The sequence below is a fragment of the Sarcophilus harrisii genome, chromosome 6, assembly GCF_902635505.1.
Source record: "Sarcophilus harrisii chromosome 6, mSarHar1.11, whole genome shotgun sequence".
Lineage (NCBI taxonomy): Eukaryota > Metazoa > Chordata > Mammalia > Dasyuromorphia > Dasyuridae > Sarcophilus > Sarcophilus harrisii.
In genome coordinates this window covers 119,583,108-119,604,308 of record NC_045431.1, presented here as the reverse complement: position 1 = coordinate 119,604,308, position 21,201 = coordinate 119,583,108, and the positions used below count along the sequence as shown (strand labels likewise).

At 34.2% G+C, this 21,201-nt stretch overlaps 1 protein-coding gene across 1 annotated transcript in view; it reads right to left on the bottom strand.

Moving 5' to 3' along the window:
• LOC100917708 (cytochrome P450 4V2) overlaps positions 1-21,201 on the bottom strand; it is a 36,964-nt gene that overhangs the window by 11,824 nt on the left and 3,939 nt on the right. Inside the window, exons 2-5 of the mRNA XM_003773015.4 lie at positions 16,802-16,914; positions 8,453-8,538; positions 7,310-7,500; positions 6,895-6,964 (exon numbers count right to left, since the gene is read on the bottom strand). Of these exons, the coding sequence (XP_003773063.1) occupies positions 6,895-6,964; positions 7,310-7,500; positions 8,453-8,538; positions 16,802-16,914 (460 nt within the window). The remainder of the gene's footprint in view (positions 1-6,894; positions 6,965-7,309; positions 7,501-8,452; positions 8,539-16,801; positions 16,915-21,201) is intronic.

Genomic DNA, 21,201 nt, shown 5'->3' with positions numbered 1-21,201 from the left:
AGTAAATTTGAGGGAATGATCTAAAATATAATTAAGGGCTGAGGAAGAGGAGGACACTGGGTGCAGAAGGCAGGGAAAGATAGAATGGAGTAAAGAATTTCACATGAAAAGGTAAAAAAGTTTATTACAATAGAAAGAAAAAAAGAGGGTGAGCAATGGGCATTGCTTGAATCTTACTCTCATCATTACTGTCTCAAAGAAGGAATAATGTATACAATCAATTGACTATAGAAATCTATCTTATCCAATAGGAAAGTAGGAAGGGAAGAAATTAAGTAAACATGGGGGAAGATAGAGGAAAAAATACAGGTAGTAATCCTAACTGTGAAAATGAACGGGATGAATTCTCCCATAAAAAAGAAGTATAACTGTCTGGCAAACGTTGCTGAGAAAAGTAGAAAACAATAGGTATAAACCATCTTGCACACTATATCAAGATAAGGTCAAAATGGGTGAATTATTTAGACATAAAGGGTGACATAAGCAAATTAGAAAAACAAGGAATACTCTGTCAGATCTATGGAAAAGGGAAGAATTCATGACCAAACAAGATATAGAGAACATTACAAAATGTAAAATAGATGGTTTTGATTATTAAATTTAAAAGTTTTATTATTACTATTAAATCATATTTTATTTTTCCCCAGTTACATGTCAAGAAAATTTTTAATATTAACTTTTTGACTTCCAAATTTTTCTCCCTCCTTCCCTTCTCTCCCCTCTTCTGAAGACAGTAGGCACTTTGATATTGTTTATACATGTGCTACCAAGTAAAATTTTTTTTATTTCCCTATTAGTTACAGTTGTGAAAGAAGAAACAGTTCAAAAGGAAAAAAAAAAAAAAAACAGGTTCAAAAGGAAAGAATAAGGTAAGGGTTCTGGACTTCTTAATATTATATGGATTGCTATTAGAATATTTTCAAATCCTATCTCAATCTGCTGTTGTCTATCCATTTTACAATTCTCAAACTATGTATTAAAATTCTTTTCACTTTATGTCCATTCCATTGGGTGTTATTGTTCTTATTATTATCAATAATAATTCATTTGATTCTTTATCTCAGTACAAATGAGAAGACTTCTAAATCTATAAATCTGATAGAAATAAATAAGGCATCTTCACCTAAATGGAAATAAACATAAAACTAATTTTCACAGTAAATGTTTCTATACATTAATTACATATGATTATTTTAAAGTCTTTGTGTATGTGTATTGCATATGAATGTGTGTATGTGCCTTTCAAAGAGATCTTATTTTATGGTTGTTGGCTGATAGAACAGCCAATATTTTGCATATAATCCTGAAAGATTAAGAGTAAAATAATAGAACTCTAACTGACTGATCAATCTAAGGATCTACATATGTTTATTTATTTTGAAAGAGACTCCCATTTGATAAATGATCAAAAGATATGATCTATGCCCAAAGGACTACAGATTCATGAATATCCTTTTTCCTAACAATACCACTACTAGGCACAAGTATCAAAAGAGATTTTTTGTTTAAAAAAAGGGAAAAGACCTATATGTACAAAAATATTTGTAGCAGTTCTCTTCTAAGGGCAAAAAAATGGAAATTGAGGGGATGTCTCAATTGGGGAATGGCTTAATAAATTGTGATATATGGTTGTCATGGAATATTATTGTTCTATGGAAAATAGTGTAGAGGATGCTCTCAGAAAAAAAAAAAAAACCCTGGAAAGTCCTCCATGAACTCAAGCAAAGTGAAACATCCTGTATACAAAGTAATAACAACCTTCTGGGATAATCAGCAATAAATGACTTTGCTATTCTCAAAAGTACAATGATCCGCAGCTTGTCTGAACGACTTATGTTGAAAAATCATATCCAGAAAAGAAAATGATTATGTCTGAATATAGATGGAAGCATTCTCTCTGTCTCTGTCTCTCTCTATCTCTCTTTCTCTCTCAGTCTGTCTGTCTTTCTCTCTCTCTCCCCCTCTCTTTGTCTCTGTCTCTTTATCTCTGTCTCTCTCTCTTTCTTCAGATTTTTTTTTAATTAGGGTGGGAGATCTATACTTTTTTTCACAACATGAATTTTTATGGAAATGTTTTGTATAACTTTACATATGGTTTCTTAATGGGGGCTGGGATTGGAGATAAGAGAGAGAATCTGGAAGTCAAAAGTTTGTAAAAATTTGTTTTAAATGTAACTGAGGGAAAATATTAAAGTTTAAAAAAAGAAATAGAAAAAGAAAAATTCCATAGAAATTGATGGAAAAGGTGAAGTGAAGCAGAGAAAGAGAGCTAAGATTTTATGTAAAAAGCTAGATCAAGATCTTCCATCTGTCTGAACTAATATATTTAGAGCAGAAAGGGACCTTATATCATCCAGTCTTATTCACTCATTTTATACTAAGGAAAGGTCTAAAAAATCAACAGAGGTAACCTTGTGTTAACTTGGTATGAAAGCCAGGATTCAAGCCCAGCTACTCTGAGGCAACTTCTCTCAACAATCATCATAGCCTCATTTGTTCTAGAAATGCTGGAAGATTTGAATTCAAGAAAAGTTGAGGTGCTCTCCCACTATTATTCCCCACCCCATCATAGCTACTACCACTAAATGACTACTGGTGTCAACTAAAATCTTAACCTTCTTATCTTTCCCTAGATACAATGGATCACAGTCCTGAATAAGATTACCCTGGTAGCTTCTGTTTTCCCTGCTCATGTTCTGCTTTGCTAAGCAGACACTCAAAGGAGGCCCCCAAGGCCAAGAATAATGACTCCCAATCACTACAATACTCACTTGTCTATGATGAGGGAGCAGTAACAATGGCAAATATAAATGGAAGCTACCCACTCTATAGATGTCATGGACAAGGTTTACTTCTTAAAACATCACAGAATCAGGGAACCAAAGAAATTCAAGCAGGGATCAAAACCTAGATGTCATTTAATCCAACTCCCTCATTTTCCAGGTAAGGAAAACAAGCCAGAGAATCTAAGCAAGGGGTCATAGGTCAGCATTTAGTTGGTATGAAATCTGATCACTGAACCCATGGATTACATCTGATACCAAGTGCAATGCCCTTTCCATTCCTTACGTCATTATCTTATATTGCAAAATGACCTTTTCTGTAAATATTCTGGATAAACTATTGCAGTATGTTATGAAGATAAATTTGCTTCCTGAACTTTTCTTCTTATTACAGCTTTTTGAGGTAAAAAGAAAAATCATCTTTAAAAAAAAACGAGTATTCCATTTTTGAGGTACTCATTTCATTGGCACAGTGAAATACCATTGAGGAAACTACCTCTGCCGATGAATATCAACATTTGTTCTGCAACATACAGTCTTAGAAATTTGTCTGGAATACCGAAAAGTTGAGTGATTTGTCCACATAGGCAACATATTTCAGAAGCAGGGCTTGATGCAGATCTTCCTGACTTTAAAGTCATCTACCAATCATACTAATTTGAATATGATCTATTTATTTTCCCAACTAGGAATGAGTCACCTTTGTATTACAATTTTTGCTGCTAAGTAGCTAGCTGACCCAGCAGATTTGATTACTTATAGTTACTAAGCTATAACTGAGTTATAGTTATTAATTTATAGTTATTAAGAAAAGGATAAACACAGATAGAGCACTGGGCCTGGCATCAGGAAGATGACACTTAGGAACTCTCTATGACCCTGGACAAGTCACTTAATTGCTGTATGCCTCAGTTTCCTCAACTATAAAATAGAAATTGTAGTAGTACCTATCTCCCAAGTTGTTGTAAAGCTCAAATCAGATGAATTATAAAGTGCATGGCACAGTGCCTGGAACATAGTAGGTACTATATTGCTGTTGTTATTAACCTTATAACCACTGGTCTTCCTAAGATTTTTATCCCATTTCTTATCTTCAAGTTATATATGAATAGTATTCATTTAACACAGTCAGGGAAGGGAGAAAATCCTCTGAGCTCAGCTATTTTGTCAATAAGGAGAAATAACTTGTTCCAGACCTTGACAACTCAGAAAGTCTTACAGTTTAATAATATTATAATATTATAAATGTTAATTAATATATTAATAATATTATGTTCCTTCTTCTCCTTTCCTGCTCCTTAATTGAGAATGTTTTCCAAGGTTTCCTCCTTAATCTTCTTCTACCCCAGAAGTTTTTAACCTTGCCTATGAACTCTTTAAAATATTCATTTTGATAAACATATTTTGATATAATTAGTTTCCTCTGTACTCTATATATTCCAGTTTATCTAGTGCCACAAAGGTTCATGACACAGAAATGTAAAGAGTCCCAGCTCTAGTCTATCCTTTCTCCAATTCATCCTTCACATTACTACCTAAACAACCTTCTTAACACACAAACCTGATCATGCCTCTCTCCTATTAAAAAACCTCCAGTAGCTCCATCATTCTAATCAGGTCATTCTACTGCTCAAGGACCATTTGAATCTTTACTGTCCACTAAAGAAGGTATGAATTCCTTAGCCTGTACTTAAGGCCCTAAAAAATCTGGCTACAACCTTCCTCACCAGTCCTATCTTGCACTGTTATTATAGATTTATTCTGTGTTGCATACACAATGCAACTACCTTCCAATCTTATCTGACTCTTTCTCTATCTTTTCTTTTGAACACCCTATTTTCTTATGCTTATCTGTGTGGTCTTGGAAAGTCACAAGTTCCCAGGATCTCAGTTTCCTTAGCCTAAAATAAGAGCCTTGGACTACATGGCCTCTGAGGTTTCTTTATAACTTTAGACATAATAATTCCAAGATTTATTCTTGGCATGGACAGTACTTCATTACCACTTCATCACACTATACTAAAACTGTTAAAATATCTTCCTTCTCTTGATTTATTCAACATAAATGACAACATAGTGTTCTTTTGGAAGAGCTTTATTGATCAATTGCAAACAATCTGTCCCTCCTTGAAATTTTTTCCCTAGAATACAGTTTTTTGTTAAATATTTTTATAATTAATCTAAATCTATTCCCTTCCTCCCCATCCCACTGAAAATGAGGAAAAAAAATTCCTGTGACAAATACGTAATCAAGCAATTCACTGGTATGCTTTTTTAAATATCTCATTCTGCATCCTGAATCCATACTTCAAAATTCTCATAACACTTTGTCCTGACCTTTTCTTTGCATTTGTTGCATTCTCCTTTATTTGATAGTTATCTGGGTGGCACCTTTACATCACAAGATCTTTTAGTAAAAAGAAACTATCTTTTTTTTTTTTCATACTGACATTCCCAGGGGTTTGTAGAGTAGCTGAAATGGAGCTAGAACTTGTCAATCAGTCAACAAGCAATTATTCAGCACACTTATAATGTTCTGATATGAAGATAAAAGAAAAACAGTCTCTGGTCCCATGGAGTTTATATTCTAAAGAGACCCTCAATTTATACACTCAAAAAAATATGGAGGTATGGAGGTAAGCAGTCTATATACAGGTATCTAGATGGCACATAGTGTGCAGAGTGCCAGGTCTGGAGCCAGAGTACCAAAGGATAAACTGGAATACATAGATATGAACATCTTCCTGAGTCTAAATCTGGCCTCAGACATTTACTAGCTGTGTGACCTGCACAAGCTATCCCTATTAACCTCTTTTTTTTTTATTCATCTGTCAAGTGAGCTGGAGAACAAAGTGGCAAGAGTAAACACAACTGAAACAACTGAACAACAACAGATTATATATGGAAAGGTAGATGGGAGCTGTGCAGATAATGTCAGACTCAAGGTATAGGATAACCTGGGTTCAAATTCTGCCTCAGACTTAACTAGTTCTATGACCTTGGCCAAGTCTCTTAACCTCTCAGTGGCTCAGTTTCTTCATCTGTAAAATGGGGAAAATAATAGCACCCATCTCCCATAAACTTGTAAGACTCAAATGAGATGATACAAGTCAAGTATTTTGTAAACCTTAAAGTGTTATACATGTTAGCTATTATTATATGTATATGTATGTGTGTATATTCTTCATGTTATATACACATAGCAGTTATATATATATATTTATATATAATATACATCCTTTATATGCTATATAACACACATATATGAATCATTCATACACACATACACATGTAGATATATACATATATGTATGTGTATATGTATAAATGTAAGGTAGATGGGGGGCTTACACAAATAATTAATTATACAGATAATTGCTGCATTGAATTGAATTATGAAACAAAACTACTCTGAACATATGTGCATTAGGGATTAGAAGTGAAATGGTTAAAACTGTGATTTATTCCATATCTTAAATGAATTTGAATTTTTGCCTCATCCAGAATTTGCACTACATGTTCCACCTTTACTAAAATTAATGTTCTTTTTATGCACAACCCTAGTGATACTGATATTCTGAAAGTAAACTCCATGAGTCCATAAGACTCAAGATTTCACTGATGTATGGCTCTACCCTAATGAGGGAATCTCAGACTATCAGGATTTGCTATAAAGACTCCCCCTCTTTTTTACTAAGTTGGTGAAGGAACAAGAGAAACAAGATACTAAAGTCCAAACTCAGAATTGCAATGAAAAGTTTTCCAGCTTGTTAAGACTGAAATGAACTTGCATTCCTGGAGCACAGCCCTTGAGAATCCAGAGTCACTTCCATTGCAGAAAGAGATATTAAAGGAAAGGGGTTTTTGATATCAAAACCATAAATGTAATACATTGTTCATAGAAGAAATGGTAGCTACCAGAAACTTGGGCAATTTCATTTATTAATGCATGTCCATTTAAAAATATTAATTTAATATGCAGGCATATTAAGGGCCTATAAGAACCTCAAAAAATGGAATATCACATATATGATTAAAATACCACTGCTAGACTAACTTTAAAATCCTGAGTAAATAATAATCCTTTAGAAGCTCAAAAATATCTATTTACCTAAAAACTGAGCGGACATACTCAGAATCACCATTGGCCTGGGCACCAATATTTTTACCCATAGCAGTTTCTAGAAAATGGAAGGGGAAAAAAAAGCCCGAGTTAGATTCATAAGCACATCCAAGTGGGAAATGGGGTGGTTTGATGATTTACTATTTTAAAAAAAGGTATAATGTTTATTATATTTTTATGCTTATTGTTTTTCAATTGCCCATCATTTTCCATGCTCCCTTCTTTTCCACCTTCTTTTCTGCCTCCTCCCCTTTCCTGTAAACTGGGAAAGGATCCCCAGCTGGGCTGGTGCTATAGGGCCCAGTTCTGAGCCAGTCTAATGCTAGATCCAGCACACTAGGCATTTTTCTCCAACACTATTCCTATATCTGAGTACCATAATTAAACAATAATAAGAACTTACCACAGATGATGTCTAAGGCACAAAGAGTGATGTCAAGAAAACAGTTAAAGGCTTCTTGGTCAACATGTTTTTCAAGCTTACTGATTAATACATTAGCTTGTTCATTCATAATATCTAAGAATTCTTCCAAAATCATGAAATGAAAGGTTGGTGTTAGCATTTTTCTCCTGGAACGCCATTTGTTTCCAGTACTAGAAATTTGTTATAAATAAAAAGAAGAAAAAAAAAAAACAATGAATCTGGGAAATTTTTTAAAACTTCTTGATCTGAAGTTCAAAACTGATAATTAATCTAAAATTAATATAATTAATATGTGAATATTATTAATAGTATGATAAATAACTAATCTATAGATTCTTAAATGGTTTGTAAGAATTTCAATGAGTCAGTCATGATATTTTGATTACAATTACCATCTTGAATGATTTTAGAGCCTGCATAAATACAAGGTTTTATTGTCTCAGCAGTCCCCTGTTTCTGGAATGCCTGCCCTTATTAAATCTCTACTCATCCCTAAAAGCCTAATTCCCAGGCTACCAAATCCATGATTCTCCTGATGCTAACTACCTCCCTTCTATGATTTCACAGAGTATTTGGTTTTATCCCTCTCTAGCAAATATCATATTTTACCATGTATTACAGATTTCAGTGGTTGTGTCTTTGCCTCTACTAGCTTCTACAATCCAAAAGGGAAGAGAAGTAACCCTTAAACTCCTCATCTGCTTTAACACTAACATAGAAATTTGTATATAGTAGACACTTAATAAGCATCTGATGAATTTTAACAGTATTAATCTATGGAATTATTACAACTTAAATATTTTCATATATATCCACATTGAAACGATTCCTTAAATTTAGAAGGAAAAGTATACAAAATATCAAAGCCCCAAACACATTTTAATCTAGATTCATAACCATAAAATTAAACTATAAAAGTGGAATGAAAAATGGGATGTTTTTAACACAGTTGTAGCAATATCATTATATATTGAGGAGTTGAATTGCTAAGGTTCTATATATTACCACAAATATTTTCTTCATTTCAATAAATATAAACAAGTGTAAGAAACTATTTAGTGTTAGCTTCTGAAATCTTCAATTCTCAAAAGAAATAGGATGACAACTTGACACTAAGCATACCTTGTAAGGAGTCCAAGGCCAAGCCAGGGTTCCAGGAATTTATACATGTAGGATTTGTCTATTTGCTTTGAACTTGATAAAAGCACCTTAAGAAAGGAAAAAGAGAAATGTTCTTCAGGTTATGGAAAACTTTGGAGACAGCAAAGTAGAATGGCCTTGGATTCAGGAAGCTCTAAATACAAATTCTCTTTTTGAGTAGTCATGTGACCAGTCATTTAACTTTTCATTACCTCCAGGAAATTCTGTAAGTTTATAAACAACACAAGAACTGCTATATCACGTCAGCAGAGGGAATTTCTAAACTCAGAATTCTTTACATTAATGAAATTGAAAACCCAAACCAAAGTATACATCAATATAGACCTATCTGTGTATGTGCTTATGTAGGTGTCTAAATAAAAGACATGTAGATAAATAAAGAGTAGATAGCTACCTAGACTGATTACTTTTTAAAATTGATTTTAATTAAATCTGTGATCTTATTGGTATAGTGAACTCCAGCTATGGAAGTCCTTCTTCCAATACAAGACCATAACCATTAGGCATATGTAGTCTTGGAGAGTTGTCTAGCACAGTAAGAGGAAAAGTGACTTTCTGAGTGAAAATCACACAGTTGTATGAGTCAAGAGCAGCATTTGAACTTAGCTCTTCTGGTCTTCAAAGACAACTTGGATGTTTTCCACTCCCTCCAACCTCCATTCTCCCTGTATCTCTCTATCCCTATCTTTGACTCTGTCTCTGTCTCTCTGTATATGTCTGTCTGTCTCTCTGTCTCACTCTGTCTCTGTCTCACTCCCCTCTCTCCCTCCCTTCCTCTTTTCTGTCTCACTCTATCTCTCTGTCTCTCCTTCTCTATCTCTCTCCCCTCTCTCCTTCCTTCCCTCTTTGTCTCTCTCAGTCTCCATCTGTTTCTGTCTGTCTGTCTGTCTCTCCATTCTTCCTTTTCCCCCATATAAACACACAAATAAATATGATTACAAACATTTATCATCATACATAATATGTATTATATGTACATATATAGGAAAAAAGATTTGAAGCTGTTTTAAATATTAAAATACCTGCATAGAACAATTTAGATCTAAAACAAAAATTTCAAAATCCATTGCAAAATTCCACATAATTTTGCTATGATTTGGCATATGGATTCATTTATTCATGAATAAATCTTCCTACCCAGGGCAGATTTCTCTTAGCAAAGCTAGCTCTCTAATGTACACCTGTAGTTACAACTTTAAATTCTGTTTTTAATAGTGCAGTGTAACAGTCAATAAGCATTTGTTAAACACCTACTATGTGCCAGGCACTGTGCTTGGCACTGAAGCACCGTGCTAAGCTAAGGGGTGGAGAAGACTAATCAAATCAGTGTGAAGCAATGAACAGCACACAGGCCTTGGACATAGGACACGTGGGTTTGAAACTGGTTTCTAACTAGCTAAATAACCTAATAGTATATTGCTGTGTTGAAGGTATAAGCAGTTTAATATTAATAATTAATTGATAATTTATAACCTTGAGGCATAATTCTAGAATGCTCTCCAAAATGGTTGGATCAATTCACAGTTCCACTAATTGTGAATCAGTGTCCCAATTTTTTCACAGCCCCTCCAACATTTCTGTCAAATGGTAGCCATCTTTAGAGCAAAGGGGTTAGAAGGAGGAAAAAAATTTACATGACAGCTTTATTACATATTTTAAAGGAAGAGCAAGTTATACATAATAGATTTGCAGCTTTATGTATAATCATTTTTTTCTCTTTTATGCTGTGAAAATATTCATTTTATTTCTTAAGTTCAGAACAAAATAAAAAAATTAAAAACTATAATATTACAATATTATAAAGCACTTTCTCATGTGAATTCTATTGATGTTTATATCTATTTAAGGTGCTTCTCAGACTTTATTTGCTGAGTAAAAAGTCTCTGGTAGTTCCTACCAAGCTGAAAAAGATACCAGCAACACATTGTGATTAGAACAGCTAAGAGCAAAGGGTTTGGTCACAAAAAGGCCTAAGCAACTGATGACATAGTCTGGCCAATGTATCTCATAAAGAACCTAAGGGAGAAGGCTTGTGAATTTGTCTTATGGAGAAAGTATCCCATTTAAAAAATTATGGCTCCTTTAATGAAGAATTCTTAGGACAATATTTTTTCTGGAAACAAAATAACATACTTTTGAACCCCAAACTTACAATAATAATTAAAAGAAAGCTATGTCTTCAGTTCTTTAAAGTTTACTAAGCACTTTTCTCACAATAACTCACTCCCAATGCGCTAGTGAAAATTATTATGAAAGCTATTTTACAGGTGATGAAACTAACACCCTTGTAATCTGAATCAAAACCCACTGCCTTTTGTCATACATTAGATGAACTGGTCCATACAGCATCATTAGCACTGTGTTTGTTTTGACCCAAAGTTATCTTAGAGCTTAGAGCTTCTCAGAGTGTTGTCTATAGTTCAAGCAAGAAAGGGTTGATGTGGCACCAGTGAGACTTTGATCCTTTCATCTGGGTTGTTCTTTAATACTGTGAAAATACATGTTGTTGCCAAAATGAAAAAAACCTTCCTCCCTCCCTCACAAAATAGTTATTGGTTTTTGTTTTGTTTTTCTATTGGTTTCTGGTGAGAAAAAAAAAAATTAAAGGTAGTTTGGTCTCAGACCAGATTGACATCTATCAATCTACCTTATTAGAGATTAAAAATAATAAACTTTGAAAATGTTTTTGAATTAATTTTAAAATAATAAAAACCTATTGCATGTTAACATAAATAATATTTTTTTAAAAATAACATTTTCCAATGCAAAAAATTTAAGAATGGCATTATTTTAACATTTTTGCAAATCTCTGCAACATATCAAATAGGCAGGAATAGGAATAGGTTCTTCTATCTTCTGTATATAATCTGTTATAATAACTTGTTTTAGTTAAAGTGTATGAAGTGCAGAAAATGAATATGTAAATAGAAAACAAAAAAGTATTTTAACTGACAAATAATGTTAGTATTATTATGAAAATAGTACAAATCATCCTCGGATCTCAGTGATCTCCAGGTCTCGTTTTTTGATGAACAGTATGTATAAGGAAATAAGAAAGAAACAGAGAGGACCAATCACTGAAGAAGGAAGAAAGGAAGGAAAAAAAGCGTTTTTTAAGCACCTCCTCAAATATCAGTCACTGTGCAAAATGTCTTTAGAAATATTATCTCATTTGATCTTCACAACAACTCTGGCAAGTAATAATAACAATTGCCAGTTTATATGGTGTTAAAAGCTTTACAACTATTTGATATTCTCAACAACCCTGAGAATTTAGCAGCTCCCATCTTACAGATGAAAAAACTGATTCAAACAGAAATTAAATGACTTACTTAGAGTCACACAGCTAATAAGCATCTAAGGCCAATAATGTCTTCCTTATTCCTAGGAAGGCACACTGGGTAAAGTACTGGGTCCAGAGTCAGGAATACTCACATTCATGAGTACAAATCTAGCCTTAAAACCCTTACCAGCTTTATGACTGTGGACAAGTCACTTACCCATGTTTGCCTTAGTTCCTAATGTATAATATAGGCTGGAGAAGGAAATGGCAAATCATTCTAGTATCTTTGCCAAGAAAACCCAAAATGGGGTCAACTAAGAGTTGAATACAACTGACAAAATAACTAAACAACTTCCTGACTCAAGGTACAGTTCTTTTTGCCTTGTACCACCTAGCTACTTCATACAGACTGGAGGTGAAAGTGCCAGTATAATATATACCACCTGTTTAATCAAGGGCAGGCTACTTAACCTCTCAATGGCTTGAGCAGTTCTAAGACTATAAATTATGGACCAGTTGCTGAACTGCATAGGTGGAGGTAAGTTTCATTTATCCTCAGGTCAAGGGTTTCTCCTCCACGTTCCTCATAAAATCAAGACTGCTGCAAGAACTAGGTCAAAGGACCTCATACAAACATTTTTCTTATTGTCCATCACCTAAAAAATGTGTAATTAAGACTGATAAGTTTAATGGAAGGACCATTTAAAAAGTTATGGAAATTAATGCATAAAGAATAAAACTAAACCCACAGGGATAAAAAAGCAATGAGGTGATCAATGATATTTATAATATCCCAGGTTTTACTTTCTTTAACTGGCCAAAAGAAAATTCTTATAGAATCATTCATAAGAAGTAAGAGATAAAAGAGACTATTATATGTCATCTAGTCCTACTAGAGAAAAGAAGCTTAGAGAAAGGAGATACCTTTCTGTTTAAGAGAGAGAAGAGGAGCATTTAGGACTTTTTTAAAAATATAATTCCAAATTGCTTTTCAGAGTGGTTGGGCCAGTTCACAGCTCCTTCAAGACGACTATAAATGAGAGAAGAGGCTTAGAGAATAGAAAGGAGGAACTTTTCTATTTAAGTGGTTATACTCTCATAAAACATGGCCCCTAAATGAGAAAAACCAAATCTTTAACTAGCTTGGTGCTTTAAGGGAAGTAAGAGATGAAATGTAAAAAAAATAAAAAATTAAGTTTAATTTTTAATGTTTCCAAAATTAAAATCAAGAGTTGGGCAAGGAGCAGCTAGGTGGCACAGTGGATAGAGCACCAATCCTGGAATTAAGAGGACCCAACTTCAAATTGAGCCTCAGACATTTATTAGTTGAGTGATCCTGGGTATGTCACATAACCTCAATTGTCTTAGGGGAAAAAAAAGAGAAAGAGAGGAAGAGAGTTAGGCCATTCCTACAGCATGAAATAAATAGATACATAAATAAATAAAGGGGCTAGCTGAAAGGTACATTGCTACTCCAGGGATACTAAGGGAACAGGAGGAAGGGCTCCTGTGTTGGACAGCTTTAGATTATGGCAGGGTGAAGTGAGAAAGAATAAAAACAATAACTGATATTCATATATGTGTAATACTACAAGATTTACAAGGCATTTTTTTTCTGGCACTGATTAAGAGGAAAAAATAGAAGTTACAAGACTAAGTAAAAGTCAGGGAAAAGTCAGAGAACTTCTACTTAATTTTGGTAAATTCAAATCACCAGCTTCAGAAGCACTCTTCATAGAGTCAGTTCTTAGAGAACTATCAGATGAGACTGAAGAGCCACTGTTTAAGGATCATAAAGGATCCTGGAGAACAAGAGGGGTACAGTAGGACCTGAGAAGAGCAAATAGTTTTTGGATTTCTAAAAACATAGGAAGGGACAGTCTACAAAACTCTAATCCAGAGTTCCAATTCAGAGGAAATTTCTAGAAAATATTACTAGAAAAATGAATAATGAATAACCAGAAAAGAAGCCAGGAAGGCTTCTGTAATTATAAGTCATACTATTCTTCAAAGCATAAAACTACAAATAACCAAATGAAAAATTGCTTCAAGTCACTCCTGAAGTATATAAAGAGTGTACTACATAATACACATTTGCCTACTGAAAACTAAGAGAACAATTAGTAGGCCATTTACAATTTTGGAAAAATTGTAATTTGGTCCAATTACTCTGAAAAGCAGTTTGGAATTATTCTTTTCTTAAAAGCCACTAAAATATCTATAACCTTTGACTAGATAATCCAGGACTTGGCCAGTATCCAAAGGCAGTCAAAGTCAGAAAAGGCTTACATTCACCAGAATGTTTATTGGTGCAAACTATATACAAACAAAATGCAGAAAGGTCAATTTAGGGATAATCTCAAAATAAAAAAGGCTCCTTGCAGAAGAAATTTAGCTAAGATTTGAAGGAAATCAGAAAAGCCAGGAAGTAGAGATGAAGAAGGAGAACATTCCAGGCATGGGGGACTGCCAGTGAAAATGCCCAATCAGAAGATGGCATGAGCTATGAAGGTCAGGGTCACTGGAACACAGTATACAGGGAAAGGAATAAGCTGTAAAAAGACTGGCAAGGTGGGGGGCGGAGCAAGTTATGAAAAGCTTTAAAAACCAAATGGAGGGATTTATAATTGATCCTAGGAGGCAAAAGGGAGTCAATGGAATTTATCAAATAGGGGAGTGACACGGTGAGACCTGGGCATGAAGGCTGACAGGCGAGTGGAGTTTTTGTTTTTTGTTTTTTGTTGTTTTTTTTTTTTAAGTGGGTGAGAGATTTAAAGAAACTAACCAGCAGCTATTGACCAGACTTGAGATAAAGAAAGCCTAAACCAAGATTCTGGCTGTGACAAAGGAGAAAAGGAGGTGTATCAAGACAGATTACAAAGGGAGAAATGACAACTCTTGGCAAGAGAATGGATGCAGGACAAGGGGGTGTCGGAGAATGCAGAATCAAAAACCTACGTTGCAAGCCTAAGTGGTGGGAAGATGTTGGCGTGCTCAACCATGACAAGAAAATTCATAAGAGCAGAAAGTTTTCAATTTTGGATGTGTTGAGTTTAAGATGTCTTTGAGACATCCAATTTGAGATATCTAATAGGCATTTGGAGACAGAAAACTATGGGTAAGCAAAGAGCTTTGGGATGGATAGCAAGATTTTAGAATCATCAGCATAGAGATGAAATTTGATTCATGAGAGCTGAGAGCACAAAATGAAATAGTATACAGAGAGAAGAAAAGATAGCCCAAGGAATTTCCACCATGCGCTGGTATTACCTAGGAGAGGATACAGCAAAGGAGATGGAGGAGTGGTCAGATAAGTAACAAGAGAACCAGGAGAGAGAGGTTCTCTCTAGAGAGAGAGTATCAAGGAGAAGAAACCAATCAACTACATCAACTGCAGAGAAGTAGAAAAGGATGAAGATTGAGAGAAAAGACATTACATTTGGCAACTGAGAGATAACTGGTCATTTTGAACAGAGCAATTTCAGTTGAATGATAAGTTGGAAGCCAGATTGTAAAGAGTTAAGAAGCAAGCAAGAAGAAAGGCAGTGAGCACCTGTTGTGGACAGCATTTCTCAAGAAATTTAATTACAAAAGGGAAGAGGGACATGGAATTCAGGCTAGCAGGGATGGTGAATGGATGGATCAAGCAAGGGTTTCTTGGGTAAGACATCGGCATGTTTGTAGGTAATAGGAAAGCAGCCAGTAGACTGGGAGAAACTGACAATAAGAGAAGGGGTATATGACAGAGGGGGCAATTTGCTAAATAAGAAATGATAGAATGGAATTGCTTGTGGGTGGAGCCAGATTACTTTGGCAAGGAGAAAGGTCACTTATTATGTGAGAGAGAGGTGAAGGAAGAAGTATTGGAAGAAGGCTTCTGGGCCTTGAGTGATGAGAAGTTGAAGAAAAGATATAGTTCTTGGTAAATGACCTCAGTAATTTTTCAGTAAAGTATGAGACAATGTTCTCAGCTGAGTTGTTTGGGGTGGAAGAACCATAGGATGTTTGAGGAGGGATAAAAAAAGCTATAAGGATAGTAACACCTCTCTGAATTCCAGCTTGCTTAAGCAGGGCTCAACCAGGCACACATCAAAGCCTCCCCAAACTTATCAGGGTGGGATTGAGTCCATAGATGGCTGCTACAATTCCATTCTGGGCAAAATAAACAGACCTAGTCTTTAAAAATAATTAACATAGTTTTAAAGGTTTTTCTATTTAAATTGTTGACCACAGTCTCATTTGATTTGAATGCCAATTGAAGAAAGGCACAGTAGGGGAGAAAACTGATCATAGTAATATATCATAAATAAAAAACATTTCAGTCTGGAATATTTCAATTAATTTTTTCTAATCATAACCATTATGACTGATGTTCACACTCACCCACATCTACACACATGCACACATGTATAGTGAGGATACTGTAATAAAGGGAAAAGTACTCAATCTCTACTTGCACTTTTCTAAATTTATAAGCAGTTAGGTAGTATAGTGAATAGACTCCTGTACCAGGTATCAGAAAGATCTGAGTTCATATTCAACTGTAGGTATTTATTTGTTGTGTGACCCTGGGAAAGTAGATTAACATTTCTGAGCCTCAAATTCTTCATCTGTAAAACGAGGGAAAGAATAGCACCTACCACCAGTTGTTGTGAAGTTAAAATAAGACAATGTTTGTGAAACTTCAAAGCGCTATATTGATGGGTATTATTATTATTTTTAATAATACTAGTAGTAGATAATATGTCCTAGTACTATTTATTATCTAACTAGTATTATCTAGGTGGTAGATAATACTATCTAGCTGAACTTAGACAAGTATATGACCTCTGCATATCTCAGTTACCTTATCTACAAACTGAGAGGACAGGACTAAAAGTACCTTTTTAAACCTCCAAGTTTGGAGGAAATACTCCAAGTATTTCCCAAAGTAATACACAGAGTAGCAAAAAGTATTGCTGATAAGGATTCCATAAGAATTTAACAGTTCTTCAAAGTACATGTTTCTGTTTGAAATATAAACTCACCTCCACATTATCAGCATGATACAATGCCACCATTGGCACTGGTCCTAACCACAATTTTAGCAGAGGTTCATGTCGGTATTCTTCAGAATAGTAATTGACCTGTTCAAAAAATTCTGAGAAATAAATGTTTTCAGTTAAAATTCAGGCAAATGAACATTTGAGAAATCAAATTTTTATAGAAATCATGCATTTAATAAAATACCTCTAAATTCTATGAAGACCACTTAAGATTCAGTCTTAAAAAATAGAAATGAGAAGAATGACTTCCAGTATAATGACTAAAAATAGAAATCAAATTCCCTCTATGGACTTGTATGTGCTAAAACATATTTGATCTTTTTAAATCTATTTTTTAATGTTTGTATTATATTTTCAGTACCTTCATATGGTGCAAGGTGATAATCTGGGTTCTTTTTTTTTTCCATCTTGTTAACTATCTTTCTCCAAATAATCCTTAATTAAAACTTTCCCTCAATTTTACTACCTGCAAGCTCATCAAATACTAAGTTCCTATATGTAATTAGTCATGTCTACAATGTCTATTCTGTTCCACTATTTTGATTTCTTCTATTTGTTTTTCTGTAGATTGTTTCAGTATCAGCTTTAATAACATTTAGTATATCATATGTTTTAAAATCATTGAGACAGGAAGAAGAAATCTACCTTAATTCAACTTTTCTCTCTATTAACCTAAAATTCAACAAAAATAATAACTAGTTATTTGAAGGGAAGCAGACCAATACATGGTATGTATAACTACAGCATATTATCAATGATAACTTGCAAATTTTCATGTATTGTCTATTCTGATTTTATATTGCCTACTTAGATTTTAATTCCCTTGAGGATAACAATTTTCTGTATTTATCTTTGAATCCCCAGACCCTAATACCAGGCCTGGAACTTAATTAATAAAAGTCTTTGCTTGACTAAAGTTTTGTCTTTCTTTGTATCTCAAGTGTTTGACGCATTATGAATACCTGTTGGGTGACCAAGTGAAAAGTATTATAACTGGAGAAAGAACTGGATTAGTCCTGCATCAAAAGGGATAGATACCAAATGGACAATTTGAGTTCTTCTGACTGTCCATTAAATATTAAAAGACTTGGAGAAAAGCACTTAGTATATAAGGTAGAACCTTTCTGAAAGATTTATATTAATGGGAGAATTTGGATGAAAATCATACCAGAAAATCATATGGTTAGATTGGGATTTCCAACTTCTTTCCTTTTATTCCTTTTAATATCACTTGTTATTATTACTTGTCAGCCTTTAAAGTATTTTTATGCTTATGATCTAATAAAATCATCAAATGAGAAAATGATTGAAAAACTAAAGACTGTATTTTATGGGAGGTTACATGTAGGAGGTCAGAAGGAAAAAGAGGAACCAGCAAAAAAGAAAAAAGAGAGAGCATGAGCTTCCAAAGATACAGGAGGAAAAAAAGGTTATTGATTCACTTATTTATTCATTCAACAAATCTTTAATATGTGCTTACTGTTTGCAGAACACTGGTAGTTCTGGGAAAGGTACAAAGTTTGGACAAGATTGAGTTTACAATGTAGTAGGAAGATGGTTGTTATTTAGTTGAGGCAGCCATTGCTAACTCTTTGTGACCCCATTTAGGAGTTTTCTTGGCAAAGATACTGAAATGGTTTGCTACTTCCTTCTCTTCTAGTAAGTGTCTGAGATTAGATGTGAACTTAGGTCTTCCTGACTCCAAGTCTGGCTCTATACACCATGCCATCTTCCTGCACTTTCTATTTTATTATTCCATGTAGGATGATGTCAGATTAGAACAGAACTTGAATGTTGGACAAATGAGATTGAATGGTGGATGGCAGATGATGAAGGAACATGTTATAACAGGAAGGAAAAAGATCTTCAAGAAGGAAGGAATAGTGTGCACAAAACTGGGAAGAGTAGCTAACACATTAGATTACAGTCAGGAATTCCAAGATTCCCATCTTAATAGTCTAGACCTTTTATGGTATTCTTTTATGAATTAGATTTAGTGGGTTAAATATAAAGTCACTTACTTTTTTAAAAATCACCTTTTCAATAAAATACAGGACAGGAAAGGTACTGGTAGATAGCATTTGTTCCTAAAATATCTTGAGGATTTTGAGGACTGCAAATATAATAATTAATTCAGCAATAGTATAAGGCACATCAGGAATTTCAAAAAAACACTACAATCTAAGACTTTATTAAAAATGATCACCTCCAGGAATAAGGAAGTGATAGTACCTCTGCACTATGTCATGTTCAGATCATTAGAAGGGTATTAATAACGTGGAACATGTCTTCCACGAGGAACGAGGAAAGCAACCAAGGTAGCAAAAAGCCTTGAATTCCATTTCATATGAAAGTCTTTTTAATGCAACTGGGGATATTAAGCATATAGGAGAGGAGGTACAGAAGGGATATGATGGACTTGGTCAAGATTCTGAAGAGATATCATACGGATTGGAAGAGGAATTAAATTCGTTCTGTCTAAAGTCCTAGGCAAGAAGTAGGAGCAATAAATGAAGATGCAAATGTAGGATTGGTATCAAGAAAATCTTAATCAGTGCAACTGTCCAAAAGTCATCTTTTTGAAGATAGGTTCAAAGTAGATTCAGGATATTGAATGTGTTATTATAGTGAAAACTTCTTTCTGGATAGCTTGGACTATATGGTTACCAAGGTACCCCTCCATCTCCAAAATTCATCAAGGATGTTGAAGACTGAGGCAAATGCCATTTGCTGTATTTGATAATTAAGAGAATAAGTTTGTTGGTTAAAAGGAAGAAGAAAGAGGAACACAGGGTGTAAGATGAAGGAAGGTAAAGTTTTTGTCTATTTATTTTTAGGATAATGGAGAGTTAGCATATTTGTTGGCAGAAACAAAGAAGCTAGCAGAAAGAGAAAGAAACTGAAGACACATGAAAGAGGGAACGAGATTGATGGAGGAAATTCCTAGAGGAGGTGAGAAGTATTAACAAGAGCAGATGCTTAAATAAACTATAGGGTTTATAAAATTCTCTCTAGAGATGATTTCATTTGGTCCATAAGGATCCTTTGAGGCTGGTATAATTTATAAATCTGAGATGAAATTATTTGCTGGTCACAAAGCTAATAAAGGTCAAAGGCAGAATTCATATCCACCTCTTTTTGGACCACAGAGCCAACAATCTTACTATACTGCTTCCCAAAGAACAAAAATTACCAATCTTGGAATGAAGAAGAGAGGAATTATGATGAATAATCATATTTATGGGAAAGATTATATCCCCTTTTGGGGAGGAAGAGAGGAAGATAAAAGGCTCCAAAGAGCAAGCCATTTGAAGTGGGCCTTGACCGGTTTTAATAGAAGGGATAGAAGAGTAACCTTTAAAAGATCAGAAATGGTATTAGCAAAAATACAGAGCGTAAAAATCAGAAAATATATGATGGCTAAATTAGTTTGTCTGGAACACTATGTAGGTGGCAGGACCTAGTGTGAGATAAAACTGAAAAGTTAATTAATTAGAATCAAGAACTCAACTCCAGAGAATGGCTTTAGTAAGGAGGACATGTCTAAAACAGAATAGAAAGAACAGAGATTGGTTAAAGATAAATAATGAAAATTAAACTTTTTTGAAATGAGGGTGTATGTAAGAAGTAAGAGGAAGAAGAAGAGCAGAGAAGACATAATCTAAATTTTCAGTGAATCCAATTAATGAAGTGTCCAATTAATTTCAATTAATTAATTAATCTAATTAATGAAATTGTGATGAATGAAGTTATATAGAAGAGAAGAACAGGGAAAGCTCCTTTATTTATTCCCTTCAATAAAAAATAGGGCAAATAATAATAAGATGAAGTCTCTATCTGGAGGGTAGAAAAAAATCTTCAAATAGCTATTACTGTTGGCAGGGAAATGGTATAGTAGAAAGGGCACTTTTTGTTGTTGTTCAGTTAATTGTATCTGACTCTATGTGAACCCATGAACTTTATCCATAGAATTATCCAGAAACATATTGAAGCAGTTTAGCATTTCCTTCTCCAATGTGTCCCCATTTTACAAACAAGGAACTAAGGCAAAAAGTGATTAAGTGACTTTCCCAGAATCATACAGCTTCTGAGGTAGGATTTGAAATTTGCATCTTTCTAATTCCTGGTCTAGTGCTCTAGCAATTGCACTAACTAGATGCTCCAGAAAGGGAGCTTAGTCTGGAGTCGAGGGACAAGTGTTCCTACTATGATTCTGATCTGTGTTACCCTGGACAAATCACCTAACCTTCCTGGGTTTCAGTTTCCTCATAGTAAGGAGTTTAGACTATAAAAGGATTAGACTAGATGGCCTCTGAGTTTCCTCCAGTCTCTAGAACTATGATCCTAGGAACAGATAGTTCAAAAAGTATTGAGCACAGAGC